Source organism: Podarcis tiliguerta, assembly GCF_965153285.1.
Source record: "Podarcis tiliguerta genome assembly, chromosome: 17".
Classification (NCBI taxonomy): Eukaryota; Metazoa; Chordata; class Lepidosauria; order Squamata; family Lacertidae; genus Podarcis; species Podarcis tiliguerta.
The window spans coordinates 38,929,920-38,942,588 of record NC_139550.1 but is presented as its reverse complement, the minus strand read 5'-3'; the positions used below and the strand labels follow the sequence as shown (position 1 = coordinate 38,942,588).

General features: G+C 43.4%; 3 protein-coding genes across 4 annotated transcripts in view; 2 read left to right on the top strand and 1 right to left on the bottom strand.

Moving 5' to 3' along the window:
* SHFL (shiftless antiviral inhibitor of ribosomal frameshifting) overlaps positions 1–12,669 on the bottom strand; it is a 320,289-nt gene that overhangs the window by 222,764 nt on the left and 84,856 nt on the right. The window lies entirely within an intron of this gene.
* Positions 1–12,669, top strand: part of LOC310668132 (intercellular adhesion molecule 2-like) — a 200,882-nt gene that overhangs the window by 106,271 nt on the left and 81,942 nt on the right. The window lies entirely within an intron of this gene.
* On the top strand, positions 4,416–7,578 carry LOC310668139 (olfactory receptor 1f45-like). Of its 2 annotated transcripts, none has more exons than XM_083421136.1 (2): positions 4,416–5,430; positions 7,346–7,578. In XM_083421136.1, exon 1 carries the CDS (start codon positions 4,482–4,484, stop codon positions 5,415–5,417), a length of 936 nt encoding a protein of 311 aa, XP_083277262.1. In that variant the 5' UTR covers positions 4,416–4,481; the 3' UTR covers positions 5,418–5,430; positions 7,346–7,578. The 2 variants fall into 2 exon arrangements, with proteins under 2 accessions (XP_083277262.1, XP_083277261.1); XM_083421135.1 differs by having other exon boundaries at positions 7,324–7,578.

Genomic DNA, 12,669 nt, shown 5'->3' with positions numbered 1-12,669 from the left:
CATGAGTTTACCTCAGGGCTGTGGGAACAGGCCCATCAGAAGCTGTTTGTCAAGAACTCCAATCCTCCCTCTCCAGTTTCCATGCTGATTGAGGCAGATGGGAGCTGGAGTCCAAGAACATCTGGAGGGACACAAATTCCCCACCCCTGGCTTATTTCTTCTTCGAGTGTCCATGTTTACAAATGCAACTTCTTGTCTCATAAATTTCTCTGGTGAGGCTTTGGAGGGCTCTCAGGCAATACATTCTCCATGGGTCACCTCCTTCACTGAGTCTAACTCTTCACTGCTATTATCATTAGCTGTTGCTGCTCAATGTTGTGATACCTGCTCACTTGCCAGGCAGAGAGCAAGCAGCCATACTTGACTCTTTCACTGGGGAGGGAGGGAAGAAATTAGGTTTGCTCAGGATTTAAATGTGAACCCGCCTAACTTGCACTTTCTGAAACCAAAGCACAACTAGCCTTCCAAGATCACAATTCTTCAAATTCAATGATGCATTTGCTCAACCAAATAATGTGTGCAAAGATGTGTGAAAATAAATTTGCCCTAGAATGCTGGTGGTGTGTGTGTGTCCACTGCAATGGGTGGCATCTAAATCAAACTCAGAGTAGGCCTATTGAAATCAATTGCATTAGCATGGTCATCATTACTAATTGATGGGAAACATAGCTGGAAACTTTGTCTTTAGTGCATCTTTATTTTCCTACCCAGCCAGGGTTGCCATATTTCCAAAAGCAGAAGCCTGGACACATTTGTAGGTGGACCATGGGGGGTGGGGAGTTGGTGGCAGGTGGCAGCTAGCCAGGTGAGCGACAGCGGGGGTCAAGCAGACGATCAGCAGCAGCGGCCTGCCTGTGGAGGACACCACCCATGAGGCGACTCGCAGGGCTGTGCATGTTCTGAGCATGCGCGCAACACACAGCCTGCCCCCCCCCAGAGTGCTGCCTGTTCCTGTCCAGCTTCCCTTGCCAGTGCCCTTGCCCTACCTTGGCGGTGCTGGCCACTAGAAGCCCCATGTCCTGTGGTTAGGGGAGTCTTGGTTCACCAACTACTGCAATTCTTGAAAGGAGATAGCCTGGCCACTGTAGTCCATTCATTGGTAACCTCAAGCTAGATTGCTGTAACCCATTCCATGTGAGACTGGTTCAGAAGCTCCAGCTGATACATGTCAATTGAGTTTTCTCCGGATAGACATTTGCTCTGATTTATCGCTAAAGAATGGATTTTCTTTGGGGAGATGGTGGGGCAAGGGCAAAATTGCTAAGAGCTGTGCCTAGAAAGCGCGGGGCAAACAGAAAGCAGCTCAGAGCCATGTTTTCTAGGCAAGGGACAAACAGAAGTGTGGATGAGCCCATAACTGGGGTTTCAAGACATATTTTAATTCTTATATTAAGCTCAACCCATTTTGCCACTACTCATCTCATGGTGCTCTATTCCAATAATTATTTTTTGAAACTGAGCAGCAAGACATCTTATTATGTGGGGGGAAATGGAGACAACAGAGGGTGAAATGGAAAAGTTCATCACACAGGTGTTTTGAGGAATGAAACAGTCAAATGGTGGAGTTGTGATGTTGGAGGAGTCAATAAAGGGCAAAGTCCCCAACATCTATAGGAAACAGTCCTCCCCACACGAAGGTGGGGATATGTAAATGCAGATATCTTTGATTCAGGCAGAGCAGCTCATGTGGCCTTTAATTCACTCCAGCATGCACCTCGAGAGAGATGGAGTCAACAAGGCCTCTGGGTATAGGGCGGTATATAAATTCAGTCATCATCATCATCAACAACAACAACAACAAAATTGAGTGGGGTTAAACCACACAGGGCATGTACCAGAGGAGAAGCTGGACAATTCTGTTACAGGACCTTGAATATACATTCAGCATTCCATAGTAAAATCCATTTAGAGTTCATCCAGTTGATAGAACATGAGACACTTAATCTCAGGGTCATGGGTTCAAGCCCCACATTGGGCCAAAGATTGGGGTCTGGACTAGATGACACTCATAGTCCCTTCTAGTTCAACAATTCTGTGATTCTACGTTTAGGCCAGACCTGAGAACACATACCCATCAACTGTCCTGATTTGAGCAGGACACCCTGAAATTACAGACTGGCTTCTGAATGGATTTCAGAATGCCCCATTTTGTGGTTCAGTGCTCTGGTGCAAATCAGCTGGTTTGTGCCAGAGTGCCAAACCAAAAGACAATTGTTTTTTTGCTCTCTCACAATTCACCCACCTCCCACAGGAACACAGGACCAAAAAAAACCAAGTATCCTGATTTGAAGTTGGTTCAGAAGCATCATCTCTCCACTCTATCCATTGGAGGAGGCAACGGGTGGGGGAGAGATTCAGTTCACTTTTGAAGGCAAACCTACTTAATTTGCACTTTTCAAATCAATAATGTGAAGTGAAACACAGCCATTCTTTGAAATTTGTAACACAGTTCTTCAGCCAGATAATGTGTACACAAATACATGTACTAGGGTAAAGTGGGCATAAAATACACATATTTGTTAAAATAACATTAAAATGCATTGTATATGGGGAAATTGCTTTACACAAAGGGATAGATTTGGCAAAACTACATATAAACATAGGAGTTGCAATCACAGGAAGTATTCTAAATAGTTCTGTCTCTTTGCACCCTTGGGAATTCTTCCCAGCAGATTTGAGAAAGTGCTTAAAAAACCCCTGAAAGGATCTAAGATGCTTTTTTCCCAGCTTGGTGTGCGTCCTGCCTGCTGCACAGGGTGAAAAACCAGCCACAGACTACAGACCAATGTCAACTGGCTGTGCTTTTACCTCCTTTCATTCACCTGCGGTTCACTGCAAGGCTAGAGCAAGAAGAGCCTCCTCCAAAATTACCACAGGTAAGACTCAATTCGTGCTGTGTTATTGGCCAGTGGGAAAGATGAGATTTATGATCTATTGTATTTAGAAATACAGAGCATCATTCCAATGAGGTTTGGGAGAATGGAAGACTAGAATCCAAGACGCATTGCAATTCTCATTGGGTTTATAGAAAGAAAAAGGATGTGGGGATTAACAGATCAGGGCTAATTTATTGGTTAGGAGTTGATGATCCCACTCTCTTCCTCAGTTTCTTGGAAAGCTGTAGGTTTTTACACAAGAACGTAAAAAGAGCCTGTTGGATCAGGCAAATGTCACCTTATGAAGGGCTTTGTTCTGCTGTTGTTGTGTTGTAGTGCAAGAGTGCCCCTCCAGACAGCAATAACGCAGAAACACGGGGAGCACCTGACGAAGTGGGTGGATGTGTGGATGGTCCAGTATAAACCCACCAACAATGGACTACCTTTGCATCAGTGCACTTGCAAAAACACCCATCTGGGTGGGCATTCAGTTTCTTTGGGTGGAGGATTTGGTTGGACCTAGAATCATTAGAAAGCCAGACACCGTCTCATTCAAAAGCCTTCAGAGCTTGGGACCAGTTTACTTGGAGGATGGCCTGACCCCCTATATCCCCATCCCCAACTACTTCAATCTGTGCAACGGACACAGTTCCAGGTGCCATGTAATTCTTGTTCCACACTGTGCTCTTTTCAGTAATTGCTTAAAACATTTTTATTCAGAAGTTACCGGTAAATGTATTTGATTTCCTTTTCGCTACCATTGATTTTAAGCACCATTTGCATATTTTAAAATATTTTTATCGACCATTTTAAAGTTTTAGTTTTTTGTTAACTGCTTCAGGGATCTTGTTTGTTTGTTTACAATCAAGTGGTTTATAGATTTCAGCCCTCTGGGAGTGGCATGGTCTCATAGCGTGAACTGAGTATGAGCAGGTAAGAAGGAAAATGTGAGTGAGAAAAGAGCTGGGGAAATGTGACAACTTTGGGTTCAGGACTTTGCTTGTGCTCATGCCTGGTGGGCCTGAGAGGTCTGCCTTTTGGGAGTGGGATGCACATTTTAGGTAAACATTTGACTGGGGCTGAGTGCATTTGCTGGGCTCATACGCGAGCTCCACCTAGAGAGGAGGGAGTTATTTCCTCCCCATGCTTGGCTGGGGCGCCACAGCCTGCAGCTGGAGGGATGTTCCCCTACCAGAGTTATATACTTCTTTGAATTAAATCAACTGTTTTAATGTGGGCTTGCAATTCCTCCAACATGATCTTTTTTACAAGCTGTCTCACAAACTTTATTTGTGGTTATGGGGGGTTGGGTTGTTTTTCAAAAGGAGATTGAAAAATTGCAGGGATGGGAAAGATTCATGATTCAAAGCATGTTGTATCTCCTGTTTCTCTTGCAGAATAACGGTACTCACAATATTTTTTTTTAATCTCTGATAGGTTTTTCTGCAATGACTGTGTATCTCCAGCATTCTTTGCCTTGTGTTCATTGTCTTACACTCTCTCTTCTACTTCCCTACATAGGATCATAGAATTGCAGAGTTGGGAAAGACCCCAAGAGTCATCTAGTCCAACCCTCTGCAATGCAGGATAGAGTCTTCTAACAGGATGGAGATAGACAACAGGACCACTGTCTCTGAATTCATCCTCCTAGGCATCACGAGCCAGCAAGACTGGAACCTGTTGTTCTTCACTACCTTCCTGATTATATACATCATCACAGTGCTGGGAAATCTGACTATTGTACTGGCCATAAGGTTGGATAGCCACCTCCTCCATACTCCCATGTACTTCTTCCTCAGCAACCTCTCCTTTGTGGACATCTGCTTCACAACAACCATCGTGCCCCAGATGTTGGCCAATACAGTCTCGGGAGTGAGGAAGATCTCATATGGTGGGTGCCTGGCCCAGATGTACTTCTTCATTGCTTTTGGCATCAGTGACAGCTTTCTTTTGGCATCCATGGCACTGGACCGCTATGTGGCCATCTGTCGGCCTCTGCATTATACCACAGTGATGAGCAACAGGACCTGCCTACTAATGGTGGCTGCCTCCTGGCTGACCTCTCACCTCCATGCTCTCCTGCACACCCTCCTAACATCCCACCTCTCTTTCTGTGCCTCCAATCAAGTGCCTCACTTCTTTTGTGATGTCTTCCCATTGCTGAAGATCTCTTGCTCCAACACCTATCTGAACACTCTGATAGTGCACACAGAAGGAGCTCTGATTGTTAATGGAGCTCTAGCATTCATTGTCCTGTCATATACACGCATCCTGATGGCTGTGTTGAGGGTTCCATCTAAGGAGGGAAAGTGGAAGGCTTTCTCTACCTGTGGGTCCCACCTGGCTGTGGTGACCCTATTTTATGGCACTGTCATCTGGGTCTACTTCCAGCCCTCAACCAGCTTCTCAGCTGAGAAGGATACACTGGCTGCCATCATGTACACTGTGGTTACACCCATGCTGAACCCCTTCATCTACACTCTGAGAAATGACAAGATGAAGGAAGCCCTGAGGAAGCTTTTTGGAAGCAAAGTCAACTAAACTCCTAAAGGATGTAAGCCTGTATTTTGTGAATGCCTCTGATGAATGGGGATGGTTTCTGCCTTCGTGTGGCATCAATGTAGAATCCTTATGATCACAGCATTTCACACAGGAAGTGTTGATGAGAATAACTGGTGAAAAGAGAGGTAATGGTTTTCACGTTGATCCAAGGGTTTCTATGTCACAGAATCACAGAATCATAGAGTTGGAAGGGCCCCCAAGGGTCATCTAGTCTGACTCCCTGCAATGCAGGAATCTCAACTAAAGCATCCATGACAGAAGACCATCCAACCTCTGCTTAGAAATCTCCAAGGAAGGAGAGTCCACCATCTCCCAAGGGAGACCATTCCACTGTCAAACAGCTCTTACTGTCAGAAAGTTCTTCCTGATGTTCAGTTGGAATCTCCTTTCTTGTACCTTGAAGCCATCGCTTCATGTCTTACCCTCCGGAGCAGGAGAAAACAAGCTTGCTCCCTCTTCTATGGGTCAGCCCTTTGTTGTCTTTTGAATTTTCCATGCCAAGAGATGCCACTTCTTAGGCTGACATACTGAATGGCTGACTGTCCAGCCATTCAGTGCATAACTATGGCATATTGATTATAATTGTAAGAATAATGCAGTGGCACATTCACACATGAAGCTCTCCTATCAGGAGTCTGGCCATGTCTCCTACTTTGCAGAGCACAGTCCTCTATTTGAAGGGGTGTCCTGTCCAAGTCCATATTAATATTCCAAGACCATAATAATGGAGAGCTTTGTCTATCTGCACTTAGTAACATCAGGACAGCAGACTGAAGAGGCACACTGGGTATCTGCTCACTGTCTTCTCTCTAATATGCTGGCTGTTTTGCCATAATAACAAACAAACAAACAAACAAACAAACAAACAAACAAACAAACACTGTCTTCCCCACTATAGTGAAATGTATTGCATTTTTATTTGAATTGTAAGAATTATGCAAATTTAATATGTGCTAGCAAATTTTATGCAAATCTAGGCTGTATTGCATCTTCATTTTTGCAATGTTTAAGTAACCACCCTACATTTAAAACAGATTTGACTCAAGGTCAGAACCACTGAAGCATTGCATACAATCAAAATAGGTTCCACACAAGACTAAACTGCAATATTATGAAGGGATCTGCTTCCCTATAGGCAGGATCCTTCAATAAGATCTAGTCACAAGTACATTTCATTCAGCAAGGGTTTCTAACACCAAATGAAAGGCTTCTGTTTGCAAGTCTGCAAGTTTGCAAGCCTGTTCTGTTGTTTCCTGTGCACAGGGAGTGGTGGATAGCCTCCAATTTGCCCCTCAGATACCGTATTTTTCGCTCTATAAGTCGCACCAGACCACAAGACGCACCTAGTTTTTGGAGGAGGAAAACAAGAAAACAAAATGCAGTGAAAGCAGCAATGCCTCTTGCTGTTCTGGCTTCTGGGATAGCTGCGCAGCCTGCATTCACTCCATAAGACGCACACACATTTCCCCTTACTTTTTAGGAGGGAAAAAGTGAGTCTTATAGAGCAAAAAATACAGTAATTCTCTAAATCACCCTAATGCTGGGTTCTCTTTCCATAGAATGGGGGTTGTTTCAATTACTTTTCTCTATTTTTCCCCCTTTAGATGAGAGGCTGTCAGTGATTAAAGGCTTCTTCCACCTTGCCAGAGTGGAAACTGGCATTGGGCAATTCAGAGAAGCTAGTCAAGCAGTCAGTCATAGCTAATTCCTATTATTATTATTATTATTATTATTATTATTATTATTATTAATTATTATTATTATCCCTGCCCATCTGACTGGATTGCCATCTAAATATATATAACTAGATGCATGTCTGAATGCCAAGCCAGGTTTTTGCAAAACTTAACTTCCTCCTAGGGTGACCATGCATCTTACTTTACAGAGGACAGTCTTCTATTTTGAAGGGCTATAAGAAAGCAGCCACCAGTCTGAAGGTGTTCCCTGCTTGAAGCCCTGTCTTCCTTGAGTCTGCTTTGAAGACAAAGACTGAGAAAAGAGCACCCAGGTATTGAAGTTGTCCTTCAGCAATGAGAACCTGAACAACTGATTGGGAAGGCACACAGTTCATTTGTCAACATTTCCCCCACTTGGGTGAGATGCACTGTACTTCTGTTTAAATTATGGTAATCTTCTCTAAATTTGCATATACAGAATATACATTTTTTATGCAAATCTCTGTGTGTGTGTCCTCTTTTTTGGCGACCCTTAAGTGACCACTCTACTACTTCCTCCAAAGGTTTGTCTGTGTACTAAAATACTAGAACTACTATTACTACTGCTACTACTACTACTACTACTACTAATAATAATAGTAGTCCTTGGCTCTGGGTGGCTTCCAGCAGAGAATTAAAGAACACACAATACATCAGACATTGAAAGCTTCCCAATACAGGCAGTGGTGGAGGAAGCCGCTTGAGCGCCTGGGGCGGGGCGGGGATAGGGCGAGCCACCCATAGGGTTGGGGTGAGGGCAGGACAAGCCATCCATGGGGCGGGGCACACCATGGGGCCTCCAGAGTCTGCCTGCCTCCTCCCACTCAGCCGTCCTACAGCTGGGGGGGGGAGGCAGTGGGCGGACTATCTGGGCAGCATGGAGCCTGCACGCGCCCAAGCCACCGCGTCACTTCCAGGAGAGATGCGTGGCTGCAGGTGGTGAGTGCCACCCGACATTTTTTCACCCCCCCCCCAGTGGTGACACCCAGGGCGGCCTGCACCTACCGCACCCCCCTTCCTCCACCCCTGAATACAGGGCGGACTTCAGGTGTCTACAGACGGTTGTATAATTGTTTTGCTTTTTATAATATTTTTTATTAATTTTTCATTAATAATAATCCAATAAAGGTAAAGGTAAAGGGACCCCTGACCATTAGGTCCAGTCGTGGCTGACTCTGGGGTTGCGGCGTTCATCTCGCTATGAGCCACAAATACAATACCAAATCATAATACAATTAAAAGAGCAAATTATTCCATATGAAATTAAACATTTTTGGGTGACTTCCCATGTTCTGATTTTGGGGAGATGCTGTTGTTATTCCTTCTTCCTGCTTCCATTCTTATTTAATCCAAGTAATACAGTTCCAATGTTAATCCTTTATTTTCACAGCCATTGACATAATGACTTTCATTCATGTTTAACTGTTCCATTTCTGTTAGTTTGCCAGAGGGGTTTATATCTTGTAATTTTCTGTGTGGAATACATTTTGTATTTTGTACATGTATTTATTTTATTTTATTTTATTTATTATTGAATTTGTGAGGTCCATGCCTTTACACAAAATACCATAAAACATTATTAAAAGATAACAATAAAATTATAAAAATCCCAGCAGAGCAACGTATATGTCTTTGTCATATGAGAACCCAAGAGGATCTCACACATTACATGTTGTATTGTCCCATCTATTCGGCCTTCAGGGATGCGATGTTACAAACTATTCCCAAATCAATAGTCAACTCTGAGGACCAAGTAAAGTTTTTACTGGTGGACGCTGATCCACGGATTTCTCACGTGGTAGCGGTCTTTGTGGTGAAGGCTATGAAAACTAGGGTACGGTTCCTGGACGAAACGGTGAGGTCCCTCCCATTGTTTTCCTAACCTGTTGCTGTATCTTCTTTCCTGAATGGTGGGGGTTTTTGGGTAGTCTCCTTGCTGGGATAGCATGGCATGAATACATTTTAATGTTTGTCTTTCCTTTCCTGTTGCTGGCATCCCACCACCACCACCACTCCGAGAACTCATTTCTTACTGTGCAATCTTCTCCGCCATCTTTCTTTTGCATCTATCCTTTGCTCCGGGCAGACTTCCAGCATTTCTCTTCGATCTCCTACCGTCCTTTAACAAGCTGGTATCTCTCCCGAGCCGTAATAAATCAAAGTCAGGGTCCTCATTAGGGGGTTATACAAAACATCCCATATTCCACACAGTTCCACTCTTTCAATTAGTCCGTACAAATTATGTTTTTGTTGATTCCCTCTCGCATACCATTAATAGTTGCAATCCAATTATATTCCATTAGAAATTATTTTCCTTTCTTCTGTGAAGGGTTACCAAATCATAAAAACACATAGTGCATATATAGAGATGAAACAAAGGCTTCCCTCCACCCACCTTCCAATCCAGTTACAGTGGTACCTCAGGTTAAGAACTTAATTCGTTCTGGAGATCCGTTCTTAACCTGAAACTGTTCTTAACCTAATGGGGCCTCCTGGTGCCGCTGCGCCATCACTGCACGATATCTGTTCTCATCCTGAAGCAGAGTTCTTAACCCGAGGTACTACTTCTGGGTTAGCGGAGTCTGTAACCTGAAGCGTTTGTAACGGGTGGTACCACTGTGTAATGGTAGTCCTCTCCAGATCGAGACCTTGGCACTCAGTGGCTGATTCATTTAGCAGGTTATCTTATCTCCTTCCAGAACATGTCTGTTTCTTAAGTCCAAATTCATATCTATCTTAAAAAACAGAGGAACTGCTGCTCATAGTGACTGCGTTGGAGAGTTACCGATACGTGCAGTGCTATGCATTCAGTATCCTCTGCCCCCGCATTGTAGAAGTGAAAAGCAGGTATCGGACGATCTGCGAGTGTGAGCTCAGCCCCCCAACCTGGGGAGGGGGGGCTTGCAAGGATAATTACTCTCAGATTATCCTTAATTGGCTGAACGCCCAGCTTCTGCTATCATGGGAACTGCTGTTGACCATGGTGGCTCAAGCAGGAAGTCAACAGTCGTATAATTTTGGGTTTTGTTTGTTTGTTTTTGTTCAGCTTTTTAAAACATACAAGTAAATACATAGATAACAAATACATACATTGCTAACTTCTATATAAATCAAATAATATCAGACTTTGAAACCTTACATCTCAACATATATAAAAAAGAAAGAAAGAAGAAACGAGAAAAAACAAAGACAATAACAAAAAATTTAAAAAGATTCAATAAGTATCTTTTGTTAGATACAATTCAATACGATTCAGTCCTATCATAGCATTTCTCATATATGATACCTTTCCATATGGATTGAATCTCTTTATCTATTTTAATTATTCTGATGTGGTGGACTTTCATCTTACTAATTTCCCGCCCTGCATTTAATGTTTTCTCCTCACCTTGGTATGAGGAAGCGATGTATCCCTATTTACGGAGTTATTCCAAAAACAACCAAATCTCAGAGGTGGAACCTTGTTTCCTTAAGTAATTACTGAAGCATTCCCACTCTTTTTAAAGATTATCTGCTGACTTATTTTCTTATTGATTCTGTCATTTTTGCAAGTCCCAAGTACTCGCAAAGTTTCAGTTGCCATTCCTCTCTTGAAAGGATAGTCTCGCTCTTCCAATACTTTGCCACTAATACTCTAGCTGTGGTTGCTGCATAGAGAAATATTCTTCTTCTGTCATATGGAATGTTATTTGTTAGAATCCCTAGTAGGAATGCTTCCGGGTTTTTATTGAATGTTAATTTTAATATATTTTTTAACTCGTCGAAGACTGTGTCCCAGATTTTTTAATTTCTAGGCACGTCCACCACATGTGGAAGAAAGTTCCTTCATGGGATTTGCATCTCCAACATTTATTGTTGTAACTTTTTGTTGTTGTTTAGTCGTTTAGTCGTGTCCGACTCTTCGTGACCCCATGGACCAGAGCATGCCAGGAACTCCTGTCTTCCACTGCCTCCCGCAGTTTGGTCAAACTTATGCTGGTAGCTTCGAAAACACTATCCAACCATCTTGTCCTCTGTTGTCCCCTTCGCCTTGTGCCCTCCATCTTTCCCAACATCAGGGTCTTTTCCAGGGAATCTTCTCTTCTCCTGAGGTGGCCAAAGTCTTGGAGCCTCAGCTTCACGATCTGTCCTTCCAGTGAGCACTCAGGGCTGATTTCCTTAAGAATGGATGCATTTGATCTTCTTGCAGTCCATGGGACTCTCAAGAGTCTCCTCCAGCACCATAATTCAAAAGCATCAATTGACGATCAGCCTTCTTTATGGTCCAGCTCTCACTTCCATACATCACTACTGGGAAAACCATAGCTTTAACTATACAGACCTTTGTTGGCAAGGTGATGTCTCTGCTTTTTAAGATGCTGTCTAGGTTTGTCATTGCTTTTCTCCCAAGAAGCAGGCGTCTTTTAATTTCGTGACTGCTGTCACCATCTGCAATGATCATGGAGCCCCAGAAAGTAAAATCTCTCACTGCCTCCATTTCTTCCCCTTCTATTTGGCAGGAGGTGATGGGACCAGTGGCCATGATCTTTGTTTTTTTGATGTTGAGCTTCAGACCATATTTTGTACTCTCCTCTTTCACCCTCATTAAAAGGTTCTTTAATTCCTCCTCACTTTCTGCCATCAAGGTTGTGTCATCTGCATATCTGAGGTTGTTGATATTTCTTCCAGCAATCTTAATTCCGGCTAGGGATTCATCCAGCCCAGCCTTTCGCATGATGAATTCTGCATATAAGTTAAACAACCAGGGAGACAATATACAGCCTTGTCGTACTCCTTTCCCAATTTTGAACCAACCAGTTGTTCCATATCCAGTTCTAACTGTAACTTCTTGTCCCACATAGAGATTTCTCAGGAGACAGATGAGGTGATCAGGCACTCCCATTTCTTTAAGAACTTGCCATAGTTTGCTGTGGTCGACACAGTCAAAGGCTTTTGCATAGTCAATGAAGCAGAAGTAGATGTCTTTCTGGAACTCTCTAGCTTTCTCCATAATCCAGCACATGTTTGCAATTTAGTCTCTGGTTCCTCTGCCTCTTCTAAATCCAGCTTGCACTTCTGGGAGTTCTCGGTCCACATACTGCTTAAGCCTGCCTTCTGGAATTTTAAGCATAACCTTGCTAGCGTGTGAAATGAGTGCAATTGTGCGGTAGTTGGAGCATACTTTGGCACTACCCTTCTTTGGGATTGGGATGTGGACTGATCTTCTCCAATCCTCTGGCCTACTGGGTTTTCCAAACTTGCTGGCATATTGAGTGCAGCACCTTAACAGCATCATCTTTTAATTTTTTTAATAGTTCAGCTGGAATATCATCACTTCCACTGGCCTTGTTATTAGCAGTGCTTTCTAAGGCCCATTTGACTTCACTCTCCAGGATGTCTGGCTCAAGGTCAGCAACCACACTACCTGAGGTGTACGAGACAGCCATATCTTTCTGGTATAATTCCTCTGTGTATTCTTGCCACCTCTTCTTGATGTCTTCTGCTTCTGTTAGGTCCTTACCACTTTTGTCCTTTAT

What these genes read in the sequence shown, in the direction of transcription:
- LOC310668139 (XM_083421136.1), top strand. Translation starts at nt 4,482, where the DNA reads ATGGAGATAGACAACAGGACCACTGTCTCTGAATTCATCCTCCTAGGC.